General features: G+C 29.6%; 1 protein-coding gene across 2 annotated transcripts; it reads left to right on the forward strand.

The window, feature by feature from the left end:
• Positions 1-4,605: 4,605 nt before the first annotated feature.
• Positions 4,606-8,685, forward strand: LOC124921619 (protein PLANT CADMIUM RESISTANCE 10). 2 transcript variants are annotated; one of them, XM_047462294.1, is made up of 5 exons: positions 4,606-4,688; positions 4,760-4,914; positions 4,991-5,204; positions 5,690-5,916; positions 8,319-8,685. In XM_047462294.1, the coding sequence occupies exons 3-5, from the start codon at positions 5,027-5,029 to the stop codon at positions 8,472-8,474; spliced, it is 561 nt and encodes a 186-aa protein (XP_047318250.1). In that variant the 5' UTR covers positions 4,606-4,688; positions 4,760-4,914; positions 4,991-5,026; the 3' UTR covers positions 8,475-8,685. The 2 variants fall into 2 exon arrangements, with proteins under 2 accessions (XP_047318250.1, XP_047318258.1); XM_047462302.1 differs by lacking the exon at positions 4,760-4,914 and having other exon boundaries at positions 4,615-4,688.
• The last annotated feature ends 15,012 nt before the right edge of the window (positions 8,686-23,697 follow it).

Raw genomic sequence — 23,697 nt, forward strand, 5'->3', positions numbered from 1 at the left:
CGGTACACACGGAAGCAACTAACGAGACGTTAAGCCAAAACGCAGACAAATCTCCAACGGACCTCCAACGACGCGTTTTCTTTTTTAAACCAAACAACGTCGTTTTGACCCTTCTTCTTCGCTATTGTAGGGGATCGCCGACGATCCTTCCAGAAGCTCCAACTCGTCCGTCAACCATCCTTATCCTCCCATTTTTTGCCAATGTGATCGCCTTATCCTCGCCATCATTAGCCCTATACCTAGAATCTCCACCTTAGCCTAGAACTAGGTTGCCCAAATCTATGATCGATTTAGGGATAATAACTCCAATGATCAAATTGAAGTTGAATTCATCCTCCTCAACCGACTTAGAATAGTATAAATAGTCTTTATGCCCTTCTCTTCAAGATCATTTAAATCATCTCATATCACATTTCAAATCAAAGAATCAAAGATTCCAGCCAAAGTGGTTTTTGTGAAAACCATCTCCGACAATCAAAACTTTGATCCAGGCTTCTAGAAAGCTTCTAATACATCATTGGAGTGTTCTCCAACTGTTTATAAGCATCTAGAACCTTTGTAATTTGATTTGTGATTGATAATTAGATTTTTATAAATTTGATCGGTTTGATTTGTTCTAGGGTTTAATTATGTGATTTCTTTGTTTAGAATCATTATTTAGATATTATATAAACTTTATGTTGAAAGAGTTTTGATCAAATCAACCTTAAACGAAAAAACAAAAATTTGGATTGAAATTTTGAATTTGTTGAAATTCATGTTCTTGAGCTTTATGCTTGATTTTTTATTCAAATAGTTTCTAAACATGTTTGTAAACATGTTAGGATGATTTCCATATCATTAAAACAACGTCCCATTCATGTTTGATCAAACTAAAATTTTGAAAAAATTGGATTTGAATTTCGTTTTCAAAAGTTGTTACAGAGCTTGATGATGTTCTTGTTTTGGTTATGTTTGATTATATTCATTATTTCAAAGCTAATGAAACAAAAATCAGACTTTGAAATGACATAATTCAAAAGATCCCAAAATTTGACCTAAAAACGGTTTTGAGAAATTGATCTTTGTAGAAATCGATTGATCGTGATTAGAGTTAGACTTTTATTCCCTACAATCACAAGAGTTGATTGCAACTTATAGATCATGATTTCATAGTATGTATAAAAAGTTATAGCACCCGCAATTCTTGACCAATTCAAAAACACTTAGTCCCCGACGACCGAGCCCTATAGGACCAGGACCGAGAAACAAGACCAAGAATTTTTGGTCTGGACCGAGACCAAAGACCGATGTTCTTGAGTTAGGACTAAGACCAATGACCGATGTTCATGAGTCAAGACCGAGACCCATGACCAGTGTTCTTGAGTTAGGACCGAGACTTAAGACCGATGTTCTTGAGCAAGTACCGAAAAAACCGACCGAGGTTTCTAACCTCGAACCAAGAGGTCTGACCTAGGACCGAGCTTCCTAGGTCCTCGACCGAGAAACCTAGACCTGGGACCGAGCCTCCCAAATCTAGGACCGAACAACTTGAGTTCAAGACCGAGCCCTTCGGTCCCTTAATCGAACAGTCCGAGTTCAAGACTGAGCCTCTCGAACCTAAGACTAAGCCCTCTAGATCCATGGACCCATGCTCCCGAGCCCTATTCCAGACCACCCATGTCTAGACCGAGCCCGTTCGAGCTCAGATCGGAAAAATTGGACATAGACCCTAGGACTCTGGTCCTAAGGTCTGTTTGGTTCCACTTTTCAAAAGCCAAAATTATTTTTGTAATTTTAGAACCCCAATCCATTTTCAAATAACTCTCGAAAGGTTAGAAAATGATATTTAAATATTTTTGGGATATTTCCTAAACAAATATTTTGGCTAAGACCTCGTTTGAAATTTATTTTTAAATTTTAAAACTTTTATGATATTTTTCAGAATTTTTACTCAGTTTTATATCAACGCAATCACATATACGCCTTTTAAAATAATTTTGTACAGTTATTCATGTCATCTAAACATATCCTTATTTAGAAGCCCCATACTACTAATTAAAAAAAATATATTATAAATAAATCTTGTAATAGCCACACGTTGTTTTAATAAAATAAATTCGTCATTTGACGGACGCGAAGGACATAGCACGAAAGCCCTTTCCCGAGCGTAACCAAAAACCGAACTCCTTATAAAGACTCTAGTATAAAGTACGTTTATACACATACATTTTACTGATTTTTTTAAAATTATTTGGCGACTCTGTTTTCAAATAAATAATCTTTTAAATCAATTATGATTAATTTAAATCGAATTTTAACAAAATTATTATTTGGTCCCAAATTATTAAAATTTGAATAAAATTAATTATTTTTACATGATTAATTTCATAAATTCTCAAGTATTCTCAAAAAATCTTTTAAAATAATGTTTTTTTAAAGATGGCTGACACGAAAACTAATGTTGAAAGGCATTGAACCTTGAGTCACCCTATAATCCTCCGTATTACCACGTGTTATTCAGACACATGCTAAGATAATGAAGAGAATTATTGAGGGTTACAGAGGGTTTATAAATTAATCCTTCACAAAGTGCATTTATATTATATTATGCCTAATATTTTTTTATTATCATATCGTGATAAACTTATATTAGGTTTATGATTTATCCTTAAATTTAAGATATAGATTATGTTAGAATTCTAGACACATGTATATGATTGGATAATTCTAAACAAAAGTGTAAAATTATGTTTAAAAAAAAAGACTAAATTGTTTGCAATAGAGACTACCCATTTGAGATAGACGCAGTGCAGATGCCACTTTTCAAGTGTATCTAAACATCGAACCTAAAAAATATCTCTTTAAAAAATATTTGTACACGCATAATTTATTATTCTTTTAATTTCTCAAAAAAAATTAGGTGACAACTATATGTCAAAACAAAAATATTCTAAAAGTCAATTTAAATAATGGTACAATTTTTAATGATTCTATTAGGGACAAAAAAATGCATTACTTGAAACAAGTTTTTGAAAATTTAAAAAAATATACTTTTATACTAAAAATAAAACAAAATAGTACATCACCCGAAACTTGTCTTCTTGACTTGCATGAGCTTCATAAATTATGTTTTCTTTAATGTCGTATATTGTGTGCGTTGTGTGACATCATCTACACACCTATTGATTTACGTGTCGACCAATGAAAAATGACGATTTTTTACACATTGAGTGATGTTAATGATGTCATTTTTCACGTGTAACAAAATATTAAGCTTGAAAAATAATTCTCTTCTAAAAAGAGCGTTAATGCACACAATATTTTTCTTATTTTTGAGGAAAAATTCGGTGACCACATGGACCATTTTAGTTTTGCTAGTTTTGTTTTTATAACCTCTTTGAAATGTTTTAATATTGATATAATTTAATAATTTTAAATTACTTCATCTAAGTAAGCTTCACATTTAATTGGTTGATTTTTTTTCCTATTTTGAGCTTTATTATATTGTTATTTTGAAATTATTTTATTAGAAATATATATTTTTTAAATAATTTTTGTCTGTTAAAATTTTGTATTTATGTTTAGTTAGAAAATGTATGCATATCAATTTTAAGATCAACTAGAGAATGATTCAGTCAAAGAGGACTTGCCTCCAATTTTAATGATAATTATAATGACAATTTTTTTTTACTAAATAATATATATATCAATTATATATTTAATATTGTTAAAATAGTGTGGATATTGAAAACAAGGGTTAAACAAGTATTATCATTTTGTTATTAGACAATTGAATAATCCAAATAATATGTAAATATATATAGATAAATAAATAAAAAAACTATTTCAATATAGTCATATCTCGTCCAATTACACTTTTATATTAAAAGTAAACCAAAATATATTCAAAAATTATTTCCAAACCCATCTTTAACTCCATACTCAAAATTATTTTCAAACATGACTATTATCATTTGATTTAAAATTAGATATTAACAATGTGATAATAAGTTTGGCAGCATTACTTTATTAAACACAATAAATTAACAGAATCCTTACCAAACCTAGATTAAGAAACAAGTAAAGAAACCTTTACCTTTATTAACATAGAGTTTGGTGAGAAAATTTTAAACTAAAAAATGTTATTTAAATTCTAAAATTTGTTAGTTTTAAATAATTTTGTTAGTTATATTTTATTATTTGCATAATGAATAATTTTTTTAAAAATATTTTTTTTTATTGATTTTAACTATTTAAAATTAATTGAATATCCAAATAAATGGGAAATTTGAGGAGATGACCCTCAACAAGGGATGAAATGCGGAAAGTGCAGAGATTAAAAAAAAAAAAAGCGCTCATGACCCCTTTTACTGTTTTTGGACGAAAATGCTTTTCAAAAATTTTTAATTATGAATTTTTTTTGGACGAAAATGTCCTAGTTGCATCGCGTCACGTAACTCCAGTTGCTTCACGCAACCACGAGAAAAAAATTTTTTTTTTTTTAAAAAAAAAATTCCGATTACGTCACGCAACTGAAGTTACGTTACGCAAGGGTATAATTGTAATTAAAAAACGCTATTTAATTTATACCTTTCCTCAAATTTCCCAAATAAATAGATAAAACTGAGAAAACGGAAATCAGGTTTAGTAAACACATTGAAGTTCCAAACGTAGAAACGACAGACAACGACAACGAGAAGATGCTGGTATGTTTCTTTGCATTTAGGTTTCATAATAATGCTTCGTTTATCCTGAATCGATCTGATAATCGTCTCAGATCTATGGGGCATTGTTTCATCTTTTGTCTCGTCACAACCCAGTCTTAATATTTTCAGTCGGCGCAGTTAATGTAAAGATTGTGTCTTTTTTAGAATTGTTTCATTATCCCGTGAGCAAAATATTGACGGAGGAGGGCAATCTCTACGAATAATTGTAATGCTTTCGCTTCTAATAGGGTAGTTTTGATTTTGGATCATTGCATGTTAACAATTTGAACACATTGGTGCAGAAAATACCCACTAAAGTGAATTAACTGGTGCAAATAATGGGAGGCCATAGCGGTTACAGGCCACCTCCTTACATACCTCTGGGACAATCAGATCTAGAAGCAGTAGAAGAAGTTGTTCAATCGAGTGCAACTGCTCATGCACCTTCTGCTCTTCATCCCCGGCCTCCACAGTGGTCTTCTGGAATCTGTGCTTGTTTTGATGATATGGAGAGCTGTACGTTACCTTCTCTTTTGACTTGATTTATCCCATGAAAAAAACATAGGTAATATGTAGCTAAAAGTGTATTTTGAATAGCATTGAAAACTTACCTCTTCATGTCAAGTTCTATTTGTGTTAACAGAAGAAACCTGCAACTGTTGTTAGTTTTATATCTTTTGAACTGGAGACTTTTTATGCTTAATGTATTATGTGTTTTAAGGGTTATCAGAAAATGATTCACATATCAATAAGAAAGCTCAAAAGATTATGTATTGCATTAGTATTGTGAATTTTTTTTTTGTGTTGGATAAAACAATTAATGTGCTATGGTTAAAGCTTCCAATCTCTATATATAATTGGTTCATTTTTATGCACCACTATGCAAATGACAGGGGAATCGGACAATCTAGTCTCTGTAAATATGCAAATATCAATTTTTCTTTTGCCAGTACAATTAGAATAATTATTAGTTGGCTGTTTCATTCAATATCTTTGATCAGGCTTCATAGGTCTTGTCTGCCCTTTCTATCTCTTTGGAAAAAATGCAGAACATTTGGGTTCTGGGACTTTCATGGGACCGTGCACGACCCATCTAATATTCTGGGCTCTAATGAATATGGTCTGCTGCACATTATCTGATGGAGTTCTCTTGGGACTACCTGGATGCTTTATCGCATGTTATGCCTGTGGTTATCGCAAGACCCTAAGGACAATGTATAACTTACCGGTATGCTATTATCTACTTGTTAAATTATATTTTTGTAATAAATAGTCAAACCAAATCTATTATGTTTGTACTAGACTCTAGAGCTAGTAATATATCTTTAATCTTCTTGTATGTATCTTGCCAAAAATTCCAACATACTTGCAATATGCTTTCAAACTATGTTTTATAGTCAAATACGCTTGAATCGTGCCTTCAAAACGGTTTCAAAGGACAAGGGAGTTTCTACATCCAAGTCACCAGGAAAAGGTTTTAGGTTGATTACATGAAAGATAATAATAGTGTATAACCCTTTTCATTCCAAAGGGTAATATCCAGATTTTAAATTATTCTTTCTTGGGAAACCTAATCTTCTTACAGTCTGATCTTCAATGTGTTAAAGTTTATAGGATTAGTTCTTAGTTATCTTCAAGATACAAATTTAAACTATTGGATTTTCCATTATTTAATTTTTTCTCTAATTGGGAGAGGCTGTAGTAATATTGTGGGTCAATCTATTGAAGAACTTCCTATCAATTAACATTCAACTTTTTGCCAATGGTTTTCTTCTTTGAATCACTGTGATCAAACTCAATTCAGTCGGCACAATTAATATAGGGCGAAATGTAGAGCAATTAGGATGTTCTCTATATTTGTGGTGCCCACACTATTCATTAAAATCTATCAAAAGAGAATATTTTCATTTACATAAAAGAGAAGATCTAACATATGATAATAATATCCTAATCAAATCTAGTTATCCTAAAAATTATATCATATTATGAGATATTATTTGCACAATATAAATATTTTTACATTTTCCCTAAAATCCAAGTTAGTAAGTTTAAATTTCACTTGGATTTTTAACATATTTTTTGGATGTTACAGTAGAAACATCTTCGTTTCCAGTCTAGACTTTATCTTCGATCATAAGGCTTTGTCTGAATGTGTTCTTCTCCTATCTGCCTTGTCTCTAATATTGGCTTATTTATCAATAGCTCATTTTGTCTCCAACTCGTTTTACCTCTATGTTTTTTTTGGGAAAAAAAATGTGACAACGGATCAAGTATGTAGCCCGCAAACACACATAACCAATTAACCAGCGCAGAACTTGCTGCCTGACGGGCTCGAACCCAAGAACTTAGGGCTAATATCCACCTCTTATTGCTGCTAGGCCAGAAGAGGGGATTTTACCTCTATGTTTTAAATAGTCGGTGATAGAATTTTGGAATCTAATTATGTAAATTTAAAAGTGATGATAATGAAAGAAAGAACAATGAGAAAACATTATAGGAATGGAGTCAACATCAACGCTAGAAGTATCCTTTGCCCAAAAGCTTGTAGCTAGGAGACACATAATTAGGAATGTTGATCAATGTTGCCAAATCAAATCATTGCCATCTAGAACGATGAAATTAGAATGTTCTTTTGAAATATTAGAAAGACAGGGAAATGAAGAAATATTAGAATGGTCAATTGATGGAGGTTTAGGGAAAGAGAAATTTTTGCCACTCCGGTGCGAGTCGACACTCAAAAGGTCCGGTTTAGAATCTCGTTTCTAATGATTTATAAAATTGTGGCATGGAATGTTGCAGGAGTTAACGAGAAAAAAAGAGGAACTCTGAGATCCTTGAAGCTATTATTTTTCTTAGAGAGACGAAGATGGTCAACATGTCTTGGCTCATTGTTAAAGACTTGTGCAAATTATGTTTTGTGTAGTGGGTAGATTGGTTTATCTGAGGGAGTTTTAGTTCTTTGTGATGCAAATAAGTTGGAAATGTTAGACTTTGTTACAGGTGAGTTCTTAAATCTCACAACCTTGTTTGGGTTCTTTCAATAGTGTGGAGGGACTGAACAAGTTATCCCAAGTTCACTTCAATTGATGGTAATTTTGAGGTAGCTTATATAAGAAAAGGAAACTCATTTTTGAAGATGCTATCAAAATTTCAAGCAACTAAGAGCTTAGAATAAAATCAATTTGGGAAACTTTGAGGCAAGGTGACCGTGACACAAAAGGAGTATGAGGGTTTAAAATGACCAATACAAAGACATGTAGCCAGAATATTATTGGATTGGATACTTACCTATTTAAGTTGATACTTATAATAGTTAAAAATATAATAACTATTAAGATGGATGCATAGTCTATCTAGTAGAACTAATGCCAGCCTTACCTTACGAAACCATTAAGATGGGTGAAGCACTTCCATCTCTTGACTAATATGTATGATTTAACTGTTTATGGTCCTAGTGAGGAGCAGTGTTATTGCTAAGTTTCCGATAAGCTCAAAATGTACTGGTTTTTATCTATATATATTTGACAAGTTCTGTTTTGTTTTTCCCAGTGTTAGTTCTTTTATTACTTGAATGATTTTACATGGTTTAATAACTTCTTTGTTTGAATAATTGTGACTTGTTGAATGCAGGAGGCACCTTGTGGAGATTTCGTGTCTCATTTTTTCTGCCATTTGTGCGCCATTTGTCAAGAATATAGAGAAATCCGTGAAAGACTTGGTGCTTCAAACTCGGTTGATTCGAACTCTGCTACAGTTGTGGCCCCTACTCTACAAACAATGAAATGATCTTTTTTTTGTAACTGATGGATGCTCTTGCAACATGTATATCAGTAGTAAATGAATATCCTTAACAACAATAAATCGGCAGTGTTTCTCTTTTAGGGGTTTCTTTCTTCGTAGTCTTATGGGCTGAAAAGGGTGTGTAATCTCTGTATCTTTTGTTTGGATTTTATCTACAAGAGATTTGTCATCAAAATTTATCAATTTCCTTTTGGGAGATACTCTTGTTTCTGGAATGTATATAATTAGATAGAGTGAACCAATTTAGGAAGACTTGGTGATCTTAAGATGAATTGAACCAATTGGACAAAAATGTCATATCTGAAATTAAAAAATGAATATGAAATTGGGGTTTTTGTAGAACTTGATTTTGACTTGAGCAATTAGGTTGGAAATTAAGATTTCAAGATTGTGTCCAGTTTAGTAATATAGGTTTATTTCAAAATTGAGCTTAAAAGTGGAAGAAATGATTTGAAGGCAAAATCTTTTTTTTTTATCTCATAGGAACAACTTTGATTTTGTAACTTCCTGAAAATAAATTGGAATTGATACTCAATCTGAGCCATCTTTAAAATGTGACAGAACTAGACCCCTATAAATCCTGAACTCTTTGTTTTTTTAAATTTTCATTTCAAAACTAACTTTTTTTATGCAATAAATTTACTTCAAATCATTGAGATAGATTTCAGGATGCTGTTGATATTTAATTCACAAACTCATTTTACTTTTAAACTTCCTAAGCACGCTAGGGAACTAATTGAGGAAGAAAGGTTGAAAATCAATGAAGTTTTACTGTAAACAATTCTAGTGGATATCCTAACTAAGGTTTATCTTACCCTAAAATAACACATTGTACCTTTATCAACATGGAGGAATGTTGAGACACCTAGACCAAAGGGCATTGGAAGAATAAATGTAGGGGATTCTATGACTAAAGTATAGTTTGAAGACCAAGTGGCATTGGAAGAATACAAAGGACATACACTTGATATACAAGAATCAAGTGCAGATTGTTAAAAATATATAATTCATTTTGTTAAAAAATGGTATAACAAGTTTAATGTTGTTTAAACTCTTGTTAAAAGAATATCAGGCCCATTTAATAAAAAGAAAAATTATATTTCCTTATATATATATATATATTTTTTTTTTACGTTTTTAAACATAATAATATATGGTAGAGGGTTACGAAAGCTTTGAAGTTTGATTTGGTCATGGGTTAAAATCTCATTCCTAACACAATTTTTTTTCCACCTCTCTTTTTGAAAGAGTTAGCAATCTTGTCTTTAAATAACATAAATATATATAATACTATGTTACAAAGAACGAAATCACCATAATATAATGTTGATTCGAGAAATGTGAATATCACATTTTCTTTAAAATAGTTTCACTGTCTTTTGTGATGAAGCTTATCGTAGATGACTGTCTCCTAAGGTACACCAAATTTAGTAGTGATTCAACACTGAAATCAATATGCAACGAACTTAACAAAGTACCTGAAACGAACTTAACAAAGTACCTAAATCGATCACCGGGTTTCAATGAAAATACGAAAAGTCAAAACTCGAAGAACACTCGGTTGAGTGAAGAACTCGAAGAGCACTTGATTGAGTGAAAACTTAAAGACATTCAAGAAAATAAAGAAAAAATCTTTCGAATTCTAGAGAGATAATTAATGAGTGAATAAGAGATATGAGATATATGAAGAGTTCCAATATGAATGTATATATATAACTAGAAATTAAACAATTACAATATATTCATTTATCAATCCAATTTATAATTCATCCAATAACTATAGCTGTCATTCCTAGACTCTTGGCATTTCATCTTATCCATTAACATTCGATCTTATCCATGACATTAAATTTCACCAAAAATTCACATTTGAATAGTATTAATTTATAAGAGAACTAATTGGGAGCAAATTTGAGAGAGGAAATTTGAAAGGGAATTACGTGGCGCAATTTAATTCGTTGAAAAATTAACAAATTTTCTCTCTCTTCTCTCTCCTCACCCTTTATCATTTTTTCAGCTAGTAATGTAGTGACACTTCATTCACTCTCCCAAATTCTCTCTCCCTACCATTCTTATATTTATTTGGATTAAATTACATTTAATTTATTTATCCAAATTCTCATTTCCATTTAATTAATGAAATTAATTTAAAATTCCAATAATCCTCCACATTAATAAAAATTAAAAAATTAACTCGGTGAAATGTTTAATAGTTAGAATCCTATATAGGATATGTAGGTGCACCCTTTGACATTCCTTTATGAAAGTATATAACTTTACTAGCCGATTAATAAGACTCGATGTTCTTAACTATTCTTCCATTTGTGTAAACGATTACACACTTTCACATAAAATTATCATGATATATGTCAATCTCTCATGGTTGTGTTCATTTTGGCCATGGGACACGCCCTGGTTTTGTGAGAGGGTCTAGAATTGATGAAGTGATTGTGGGAGATTCCGTTCTTTCGATTCAATAGAGACTCTTCAAAAAATTCGGAAACCCTTCTTCCGAAGAAATTGATAGGGCCCGAATCGAGCCGTGCAATTCTTTCGAAGCGACCCCACTTTTCATCTCTTCAAAATATTGATGTTCACAAAATCGATATGCTTATACTCTTCAAAATATATATTATTTCGTTATAGGATTAATCCTCAATAATAAGCTTCCAAGTCAGTACAATTAGGTTGTCCCATTGAATCTAGTTATTGGGATCTCCAGTCTCCATAGGTTGAGTTTTTCTTCATACCAACTTATAATAGAATAATGCTTTAAAGAATTTTCAAACTAACTCTCTATTCAATAATTTGGTTAGTGGATCCACAATGTTATCCTTGATTAATATAGTCAAGTGTGATAACTCTATTAGAGAGTATAGTTTAATGACATTATGTCTAAGACATGTATGTCAAGACTTGTCATTAACTCTAAGCTTGTCTAATTTCAAATTATTATCACAATAATTAAAAATTTACTCTTAGAATATTTTCTAATAAGCATAGTCATTCTTACATACTTATCATTTAAACATTTAAAAAAAAATATTGTTTACTTGGCTAACTAGTAAACAAAATGTTTTTGAACTTTTACGTCTTCGTGTAAACGAATACATTTCAAAAAAAGATGATAAAAAATTTCATACCATATAAGTCATACAAAAACTTTCCAAGTCAAAATTTCTTTATTAATTTATTTCATAAAATCTATTTTGAAGATATTTGTTCTTCAGATTTGTATTAAAATAATATTATAAAAAAATGTGTCTCTTGATTTCAAACCCTCAAAAAATCAAATTGAGCACCAACTAAGCAAATATAAACAAGACATTTTTTTGTTATATTAAGTTGTACAACTTTATCTTTTTTAGAGAACATATTTCTTTAAAATAGATTATTCTTTTATTTATCATAATATACACAATAATACTTTGTGTTATCATCAATAAAAATATTTGCCCCCACATCCGTGTTGTACTTTTTAGAACACATATATGTGAATTAATTCCAAGTTTTTTTTAACCAAGAGATTGCCATACAATTCATCTGTTATACTTATAATTAAATTAATAAGATAACTGTTATTGTGAATATTTATTTGAATAAATCATTCATATATAAATTTTATATAAGAGATCAGAAAGTTTATTCATATATAAATCATTCTTCACATATTCTCTATATAATAATCTCTATATAAGAAACTACAATGTCGAATCAATTAAAATATTCATTTCAACATATTATTTCTATAAAAGAAAAAAAAAATTTCATCAAATAAATGTTCATCATCATGTCACATAATTCTTACAAAAAAAATCATAATGTTTCAAGCATTTTTGGCCGAAGCCGTTTGAACATTTATTTTTGGTTGCACGTTTGTATCCAATGATGTCTGACACATATGCCACATCGTTTCTCAATTCAATTAAGATTTTTTCTTGTAAGACCAAATCAAACAAAGTCTTATTATTGAGACCTAGAACCAAGTAGGCCATCTCTATTAATACCGCATAATTATGTGTCTTCTTTTTGGCTTTTCAAATCCAAGCTATACAACTCTTTAACTTCTTGGTCTCCAACTTTACCACTATTATGACCTTATATTTCCTTTAATTATAAGAATTTTTTTTTGACTCAACTCTGTGAATAAATAAATATATACATTTAAAAATAATATCTTAATACCATAATAAAAATGTAGTATATAAAACAATGTATAAATAAATAGATCATCTCTCCTTAGTTAATAATCACCGTACCAAATTCTTATTAATTATCGACACTTAATTAATATAAGAATGTATATATATTATAATTAATTAGTTTAAACCAAAACCATATATGTTTAAACTATAATTAATTTTAATTTCTATTAATAAATATAACCATTGAAAATTAAAAACTAACCTTTTAGTTACCTTTTCATTTATTATTAATAATATTTTTAGTAACCAACAAAATTTTAATTAAAAAGAAAATAAATTATTGTTTTTTAATTTATTTTCAAAATAACGTTTGTATAATGAATATATATATATATATATATATATATTTTAGAAAATTTATATATCAACATATATTAGCTTATAAAATTAAGTTTTTGATAACACAAGAAAATATTAATAATTAATAATTAATAATTAATATATATATATATATATATATATATACGTCTATAATAAAGATTTATCTTTTATCTTTATTAGTCGAATCTTCTCATTTTTAAGGTGATTAATTTCAACATGATCTCTTTTGCAACATAGCAATTCGTATTTTTAAAACATCAAAGCAAAGATTTTCGACGACAAAAATTACTAAATAACTTAGCAAACGGAAACTGTTTTAAGATTGTTAGTAATCTTGTCTTAAAATAATATATATATATATATATATATATATATATATATATATATATATATATATATATAAATGATGCTATAAAGAAATTAATTAAATACAATGTTATAAAAAACAAATTCACCAAAATACAATGTTGATTGAAGACATGTGTTTAACACATTTTTCTTAAAACAATTTCATCGTCTCCCATTGTACTAGAGTTTATCGTAGATGACTGTCTCATAGGGTACAACGAATCTAGTAGTGATTCAACACTAGAATAATTATGCAACCAACTTAATAAAATACCTAAATCGATCATCGGGTTTCAATGGAAAAACGACGAGTCAAAACTTGAAGAACACTCGGTTGAGTGAAGAACTCGAAGAATTTCAACATGAGGGGATGTATATATCTGAAATTAAACCATTATAATAAATTCATTTATCAACTCAATAATTGTCATTCCTAGACTTTTGACATTTTTAGACTCTTGTCATTTGACCTTATCCATTGATATTCGATCTTATCCATTGACCTTAAATTTCATTAAAAATTAATAGAATTATGTATGAATTTATATTATTTAGATTAAATTATATTTAATTTATTTATTCAAATTCCCATTTTCATTTAATTAATAGAATTATTTCAAAATTTCAAAATTTTCTATTTTTGTTTGGGGCAGCCCAAAACATAGGGCCACCATACTGTATATAGCTTTTTTTTTTTTTTTTTTTTTTTTTAATTACCTATTTTCCACTTAATTAAAATGCAAAGAAATCTTTTATGTATTATAAATAGAAGTCTTGCCATTAAAACAAAAACAAAGTACACATTCATTTGAACCTTTGAGTTTTACAAACTGAGTTATAATATCACCCAAGAGCTTTAGCCAATATGTTTATGTTGTATTCTTCTTACTGGAAAAGAAGCAATAACCTTGGAAAGTGGATGTAAGACTTTTGTCCAACCACTATAAAAAGTGTATCCGTTAAACAATAAAACTTATCATTGGTATCAACAATAAAATTAACCACAAGAGTTAATTTTATCTCAAACAAAACATACTTACAATTACTTTACTTGGGTATATCAAAAGTCACATGGATTATTGTAATATATATTTATTAATCATTATATTATATGTATTTAATCATGTATCTCCATATACTCATTAAGAAAAACAGTCAAAGCCATTTCCGGCTAAAACATATATTCTATATATCTTTTATTTATTTCTTCGTCTAATTACTTTCTACATTGTTCATTCAAGTGCAAAACAATTCAACAAGAAGTTTCAAATTCACAACTCCTCGGACAAGCCAACATTTCAAATTTCGTAATTCCTTACTTTGAATTCGATCTTGGCATCAGACATTATCTTAATTAAAAAATAAGTTAATAATTTCTATAATTGTTCCCTGTACCTCAACCTCTAATGAGGCTACCTAAGTTCTCCGGCTTTCGAAATCAAGGCAACGTAATTATTTTAATAAAACTTATAAGCAAAATCTCCCAATGTGTATAGTGCTTGAAATCTTTGTCACCTCAATCTTTGGAGGTAGCTAAGTTAGGTCATTTTACAATAAATTAATGTAATGATCTCAATAACATGTGTAATGTGTGGGTTGACTTCATTTGGTGTTTTATTGATACTGGTTGCTTTTACCGATCATTTCCTATGCAAACATAATTTACCGTAACAACTCTGCATATTTTGAATGGCGCACATTTATCTCATTCCATCTTCCAACATAGAACTTATGATTGATGGTTAATCCTGCTTTCTTTAAAGTGGAAAAATATTATGCAAGTCATTCTCATTCTCTTCAATATCATATTGATTTTGTCTACTTCATTTAAGTTTATAAGAAATTGAACTATCACGCCCCAAATCCAGTAATTTAAAAGGGCGTGTGAAGTCCCCACATGTTAATTTTTAAAACCAAATATAAATCCATAACATGCAATGTTCTATTTATATAATTCAAAATTAAAAAATTATTTACATCATTATAGTCGGTAGTCGTTCAGTTCAAAAACTAATATAACAAATCTATTATGTTGAGAAAACGAATATAAATCTGAGACTAATAAAAATAAAAAATCGGTTTTTGGGGTATGAGACTAATAAACCGAATTTGAATTTCATTTTCGGTTTTCGAATCGAATTTTAAATCATTTTGGCTTTTGGTTTAATTTTCGAGTTGGATTTCAACAAGAAAATCAAACCGAAAATCGAATTTAGTTTTTATTATTTATTTCAATTATATATTTTATTAGATACAATTAAATAATTATATATTTTATTATATATTAGATTAGGTAAGTCGTTAGTCCTTTTAAATTTATAAGACTGTAATCCCTAAAATTTGTTGATAGTGAAAGTAAAAAAAAGTGCAAGTGCAATTATTGTAATAAAGAGTACAATTCTGTAGACGTGTTCAATATTTTGTCTGAACTGAATATTCAAAAAAATTCAAATTCACCTAATTCGAATAAACTGAATTTGAATTCAATATTTGGTTTGGTTTTCGAATTTGTTTTAAAAAATTTATAATTCGAAGAACTAGATTGAAGTGTTTGAATTATCTTAATTAGATCCTAATTTAATGTGTGAGAAATTAAAATTTGAATGGCGGAAGCGTACCTTAATTTGATCAATCATGAATCTTCTATTAGACTTTGCATGGATGGAATCATTCTTTAAAGACTTTGCATGGATGAAATCATTTTTTAATCTTCTCTTTCCTTAGACTTTATTTATGTGGAATGATTCTTCCATTTGATGAGTACGTCAATAGGTTTTCTCTCTCTGTTGATGGAGACACAAAGAAGAATTGGCCGTACTTCAAATGAGGACCATTACCGTTACATATAACTAACATTAAGTTAGTTATTATAGTTATGTTATTTCTAATTCAGCCCTTTCATAAAATTAGAAATGCCACTTAGGTATCCTCACTTTATATTCATGAAAAATACACCCATAAACCATAAACTTAATCACATTAGATTACATTATTTTGGCTTATATTAAATATGACATTTGCACAATTATTTATTATACTAGTGACCCTAAAAATTCCAACAATCTCCCACTGGGTCACGTATGTACAAAAAATAAATGTATCAACCATAATGCGCCTGAAGTTTTATGTCATCTCAATCATATGTTGTATAAACAATTTTATCAATTAATTATATCAATATAGGACCAAAGAGCTCGTCGTTATATTTAAGCACAACTAGACCAACAATGAATACATTAATCAATACAATTAATTGACAAATCATATCATGAATGTGAGGAATGAAAATCCCATGCAAGGTGATCTTTTCATGTCAATTTTCAACTGGTCCTACTTAACTTTAGTGAGATTATACTTTAAACATAATTATACAAAGTGTAATGAACTGAATAATACTTAATTTCTGATCAGAATAAAAATCTCATAAATATCTATAAAATAACTAAACTGAAAGACAACCAAACTATAAACTCCTACTGAAGTTAGAGATTATCGATCTCTACAACACTCATACGAGCAATATTCTTATGAAAAACACTGGACGATAAACCCATTATCAAGAGGTTCATAACCATAGAGTTTATACATAAATATTTTATAGAAATTTATCCACTTTATATCATTTCTTTCATAACAATAAACTTGATATCAATATCACTTAATTTGATGCCTAGTAACATGTCATAAATTCCGCTGCAATAGTGGATGACGTCATAAGTATTTGTTTGACACTTCTTAGAAAACGACAAAACCAGCTAGCAAAAAATATAACCTGAATTGGATTTCATACTGTTTTGGCATCCCGTACGATTGAAGTCAAGATAACTCAATAATCTCAAGACTTTCCGACTTTCTATATGTGAGCATTTAATTCTTAGTTGTTTTTTAATATCTGGTAAGTATTGACTACTTAATGTCAAGCAAAATTTGTGACAAACAAAATGTCACCCATATATAAAACCAAGGATGCAAAAAACGGGATTAATCCGCAATTAATCGAAAATCGGAAAAAAACGTTTCGTTTTTTCTAAAAATCGGTCAATGGTCTGGTCAACGGTCAACCCGATTAAATTGGGTTTGACCCGATAGTTTAAGGGCTTATTTCAAAATAATCCCTTACTTGAATGGCTTATTTAAAAATCATTAATCTCTTGAAAACCCACTCTTTTGGTTACTCTACCATTTCACCGCAGCGTCTGCGACTCGCCGACTGAAAGGAATCCACTAACCGTCACCTTCATTCTCTCGGCTCAGCCATTTCTCCGCCTCACCGCCACCATCTTATCCGGCTGATCTAATCGGACAGATTCATCTCCGCCGCATCAATTTCCACTTGCAACCGAGATCAATCGCAGGTGAGGGATCTGCTTCAAAGGCATCAACTGGTAAACCTGAATACTGGGTTCTGCTTCAAAGGCATCAACTGGCAACCAAGATCAATCGCAGGTGAGTTTTGTTTTCCGAGGGAGTCGAGCAGATTTAGATAATGGGTTACCTGAATATGGGTGTGTTTTTATGAATGAAATTTACTAATTTAGCATTATTCTTAAAAAATAATGAGTTTAGGCTAAAAATGATTAATTCGATTAATTTCGATTAATCCCGATTAACCCAATTAATCATTAATCCGCGTGTGTCGATTAATGTCCGATTACCGATTACTGCAACCTTGTATAAACTATACATAGACGTTTACTCCCACTGAACTTGTGATACACAAATAATCAATTAAATTCACCTCAAAACCAAAAGAGAGAATTGTTATTTTGTAAAATTTATGGTATCACTAACGAGATGCTTTTTAAGTCTATAGATGCAATTCTTTAATTTGCAAACCATATAATTTGGTCTCTCGACACAAAGTTTTCTCATTGCACCAAATTGTTTTTCAATGTCTCTATTAAAAAACCCCTTAACATCTATTATGGTGAAGCTCTATATCAAAATATGCAACGAGTACCATAAATTGTCCTTAAAGAGTAATTCAATTAAATTGGATTGTCATAAAGACACTTGATTTTGAGGTTGTTGAGTTTGTACTTAATGAATTTGATCAATATTGTCTTGTTACTCTTGATTTTTTAACATTATCATAATATCAATAAAATCCTTATCAATGTCAAAAACACTTGAGATATAAACCAAATATTCCACAACAAGAATTATTGATCTAAATCATTTTTAAAGACAAAATCATTTCTCCCTCAAACTCAATATCCTCAAAAACAATATTGCAGTCTCGTTTGAAAAAAAACTATCTTTAATTTGACATAATAAAAATTATAGCCCTTAATCACTTAGAATATTCAATAAAATAGTTGCTCACATTTATTATAAACTTAAGTAACAACTAAATTTAAATAATGATTTATCCCATCTCAAAATACTTAATGCAACATTAATATTAAGTCTTTGAACAGTAATATTAATTGCTAATAGTATTTTGGTGTGATGATCAAATATTAATAATAAGACATGTCAAATAATCAATTTATCTTTAGATGAATTAATTATTCACATAAATAAGACTTTATAATTATTACATATTTATCGTCACAAGTATTAATGCAATTCTGTCAATTAATTATCAACCTTTGGGCCAAATAATATAATCACATGAATTACACAATACTACCATTCAAAATTATCTTGAATTAATTTTAACAAACATTGTCACTTTGGTGATTATTTGTATCAATCAATACAATCCAAATAATGAACAATAATATCATTATTTTAAATTTAAATATCATATTATATTATTGTATATAACCCAAATCAATAATATATAATTTTCCAAGAAATATGTAATTTATTTTATTATAAAAAATAAAATTATACCTTAAGTCAAATCATACTTCTTGAATTTGAAATTTGTAATGTGTCATATTAATTAAATTAAATAATAAACCATCAAGATTTATTTGACCAAATTTCAAATATTCTTATTACCGAAATCAAATTATTCATTAATTTATTAATAATCATGAATCTTAATCTTTTAATCAACAATAAAATTATTTCTTAATTCTCTCTTTAAATTTATATATATATATATATATATATTATATATATATATTATATCAATTCTTTAACAACAAATATCCCCAACTTTATGATATTTAATTGTCGACCTTCAAATAAAACCAATATCCTCAACTTTATGATATTTAATTGTCGACCTTCAAATAAAACCAATTATGAATATTTAATTGTCAACCTTCAAATAAAATAAAGAATTCCTCTTTTAACACAGAAAAATCTAAATATCTTTAATCTAGTAATTAAAAAGATATAATCTAAATATATTATTTAATTGTTTCCAGTTCTTCCTAAGGAGAGAATCTAAATATTGAAGATATTAGGAACTTTAACATTTAACAGAGAATCTAAATATCCATATAAATCTATGAAACATTATTAAATAATTATTTAACCGTTCCTCTTTAACTCTTTAACTCTTTAACTCTTTAACTCTTTAACTCTTTAACTCTTTAACTCTTTAACGACTCTTTAACTCTTTAACGAGATATTCATACGAGATATTCATAAATATTGGAAGAATTTAAATATTCATAAATCTAGAAACTTAACTGACAGAATTCGAGAGAATTTAAATATCTAATAAATCTTTATATTAAGTACTCAATTATTCCATATTATCAAAAATTAATATATATCTATATATTCCGAAATCATGAAAAATAATTCAAATATTCATTTTAGGGATCTTATCTTAATGATGGTAGAAAATTCAAATATCCCTTAATCTATCGTAAATAAAATTTAGTTTTAATTAATATATGAATCTTGAAAGATAAATATATATATATCTTTCCGATTAATTTTTTTTAATCTATAATATATATATTCTTCACAAATTGATTTTTGATTGACAAAATCAATATATATTCCTAATAATATTATGGTTTGAAATTATCAAAACCAATATATATAATCTGAAAACATCATTTGAAAAATTCTAAATATCCCTAAATCTAGGGATCTTATGAGATAATTCAAATATCTGTTCGCATCAATCTTCAATCTTCATGATAACATTTAATAATATTATCATAATCAATATATATTCATAATAATATTGTTATGATTTGAAATTGTCAATATATATTATTTGAAATTATCATAAATCCATAATATATCTTATGCCGAATGATATATATATTCTCACAATAATAAATTAGGACGGCTCTGATACCAATTGTTAGAATTATCTTAATTAGATCGCTCTGATACCAATTATTAGAATTATCTTAATTAGATCATAATTTAATGTGTGAGAAATTAAAATCTAAATGGCGGAAGCGTACCTTAATTTGATGAATCATGAATCTTCTATTAAACTTTGCATAGATGAAATCATTCTTTAATCTTCTCTTTCCTTAGACTTTATTTATGTGAAACGGTTCTTCTGTCAATAGGTTTTCTCTCTATGTTGATGGAGACACAAAGAAGAATTGGCCGTACTTCAAATGGGACCATTTCCGTTACATATAACTCACATTAAGTTAGTTATTATAGTTAGGTTATTTCTAATTCAGCCCCTTCATAAAATTAGAAATGCCACTTAGGTATCCTCACTTTATATACACCCATAAGCCATAAACTTAATCACATTAGATCACATTATTTTGGCTTATATTAAATATGACATTTGCATAATTATTTATTATACTAGTGACCCTAAAAATTCCAACATGAAGAACTTAAATAATCCGAAACCGAACCGATAAACACCCATAGATCTAGTATGTCAAAAGAAAAAATTGATTTTTAAAATATCGACAACAACCATAACAGTCTCCATCTTTTCCAAAATTTCTAATTGGCTTACTCAACAAACAAGACCAATTAAGTTCGAGCAATGCTCAAACTTAACAACGGGGAACACCTTTATCATCATATCAACATGATTATCAATACTATTTTTCTCACATCAATATCACTACAAGAAATAACATAACATACACAATGATATCGTACATTAATGTGATTAGTTCTTTCATGAAACATCTGATTTTTAGTCATAAAATAGCTCTTTGACTATCATAAAAGACTGTCATCATCTATAAATTCTTTTTGAGTTCTCCGAAAAGGTTTTTCAGCCAAATAACTTCTTTACAAACTTCTGTAATGGCCATGTAGTCTAGTGATCTTTCAAATAATATACATAGTCTTATTGTCCTAAGACTGTAAATCTCTCAGGTTAATGCATATAAATGTCCTAATCTATATCCCCGTGTAGAAATACGGTCTTCACATCTAACGACTCAAGCTCCAAATTATGCATTGCCACATACCAAGTAATGCTCGAATTGAAATATGCTTCACAACAGGAGAAAGCATGTTAGTAAAATTAATACTTGGAATTTGACTCCAACCTTTTGGAACTAGTCTCGCTTTAAACCTTGTATCTTCAATTCTAGGTGTACCTTATTTTCTTTTATACATCCACTTACAACGAATAACCTTCTTTCTTACAAGTAATTTTACGAGATTCCACGTACTATTCTTATTAAGAGATTCAATCTCTTCTTATATTATAATCATCCACTTGTTAGAGTCATCACAAGTGACTGCATCAGAATATAATGAAGGTTCTTCATAAGATTTAATATCTTCTACAACACTCAATGCATGTATAACCAAATTGCTTCATTGAGTTTTTGAGGAGGTTTAATATCATGTTTAAGCCTACTAGTAAAAATATAATATTGTGGTGGTGCTGGCGATGGAGAAGTATTAAATAACTCTAGTATAGTTGACGGTAGTGCTATAGATTCAAATAATGATATACTCTCAAACTGCACATGTGTGCTAGATTTGTTGAATCTTAATATGAGATGTGCTAGATTTTTGCTGAACTTTATCACCAGAAGTGCTAAATATTTGTTGAATTTTGTTACAAAAAGATATCAAACATGTAGAATTTAATATAGGTGTTTCATTGAAAGTAATATCTCGACTAATTATTATCTTTCTAGTTTCTATTCACCATAACTTGTACTCCTTTACACCTGATTTATAACCGATAAAAATACATTTCATAGATCAACTCCAATTTTCCTTGATCAACATTAACATACACATAACAATTAAAATTCTCAAGTTAGAATAATTAGAGAAAATACCATACCAACGCATGGAAAGTGAGAGTGCAAGCTCATCTAGTTGCCATAGATGATGACATGTGGTATGTCATCACCGATGGTCCGATGAAGATAATGAAGACCAGTTTCACTTCTAACCCCGATGGTAATCCTATGATGAAGGAGAAACCGAGGTCTGAGTGGACCACTGAAGATAAGAGGAAGAACAACCTCGACAACACGGAAAAAGATATCCTCTACAAGACATTGGACGATAACATGTTTAGTAAGATCATCTCATGCACCTCTGCCAAAGAAATCTGGGAGAGGCTGACTCAAATGTGTGAGGGCAACGAGCAAACAAAAAAAACTCATGATTGCCACACAGTAGTTCGATAACATCAAGATCCGTCCTAGAGAGATGATGACTGAATTCGATGAAAAATTCAGTAAAGTTATCACTTGTGTCTCCACTTTAGGCAAGACTTACAACAATAGAGAGGTTGCGATCAAAGTCATGCGTGCTTTGCCCAGAGAGTGGGATATTAAGACGATGGCCATAAGGGAATCCAAGAACCTCAACAAGATGGAGCTTTATGATTTGCTAGCCAATCTGAAGACCTACGAGTTTGAGATAAACTCTAGGAACGAGGAAGAGCCTTCCATATCTACCATCTCAACCAAGGCACTAGTGACTGCTGAGGAGCCACTTGCCGCTAATGCTGTGAAGTCTGCCGAGTAGATCACCAGCGACTTCATGGCTCTCTTCATGAAGAAATTTGTCAAATTAATGAAGAAGAGAAATCCTAACTCAAGTTCTTCAAATAATAATAATAATACTAAGAGTGATTATAAGGTTAACTTGAAGTGTTTCGATTGTAAAAAATTAGGACACTTTAAGGTGGAATGTAGGAAGCCAAAGCGGTATGACAAGAGGAAAGATGGCAAGTAGAACAACGAGCAGAAGGATCTCATAGCTGCTGAAAGCAAGGGAAAGTAGACCGACAACGATTCAGACGACTCTTCATCCAGTGATAGTGATGATGAAGTTGTTACCTACTTTATGGCAGAGGAAGAATCTGAGGTATTTGACTTCTCTCTTAACAAGTTCTCAAGAGAAGACTTAACTACTACACTCAATTACATGGTCATTGAGTACAAAAAGTTGTCAAATTCTCTCAGTGAGATCAGATTGAAAAATGAAACTAACAACATCTCTTCATC

Source organism: Impatiens glandulifera, chromosome 1, assembly GCF_907164915.1.
Source record: "Impatiens glandulifera chromosome 1, dImpGla2.1, whole genome shotgun sequence".
NCBI classification, from domain to species: Eukaryota; Viridiplantae; Streptophyta; class Magnoliopsida; order Ericales; family Balsaminaceae; genus Impatiens; species Impatiens glandulifera.

What these genes read in the sequence shown, in the direction of transcription:
- LOC124921619 (XM_047462294.1), top strand. Translation starts at nt 5,027, where the DNA reads ATGGGAGGCCATAGCGGTTACAGGCCACCTCCTTACATACCTCTGGGA. An exon ending in TTTTGATGATATGGAGAGCT is followed by an intron (nt 5,205 to 5,689) that starts GTACGTTACCTT and finishes ATCTTTGATCAG; the next exon opens with GCTTCATAGGTCTTGTCTGC. An exon ending in GGACAATGTATAACTTACCG is followed by an intron (nt 5,917 to 8,318) that starts GTATGCTATTAT and finishes TGTTGAATGCAG; the next exon opens with GAGGCACCTTGTGGAGATTT.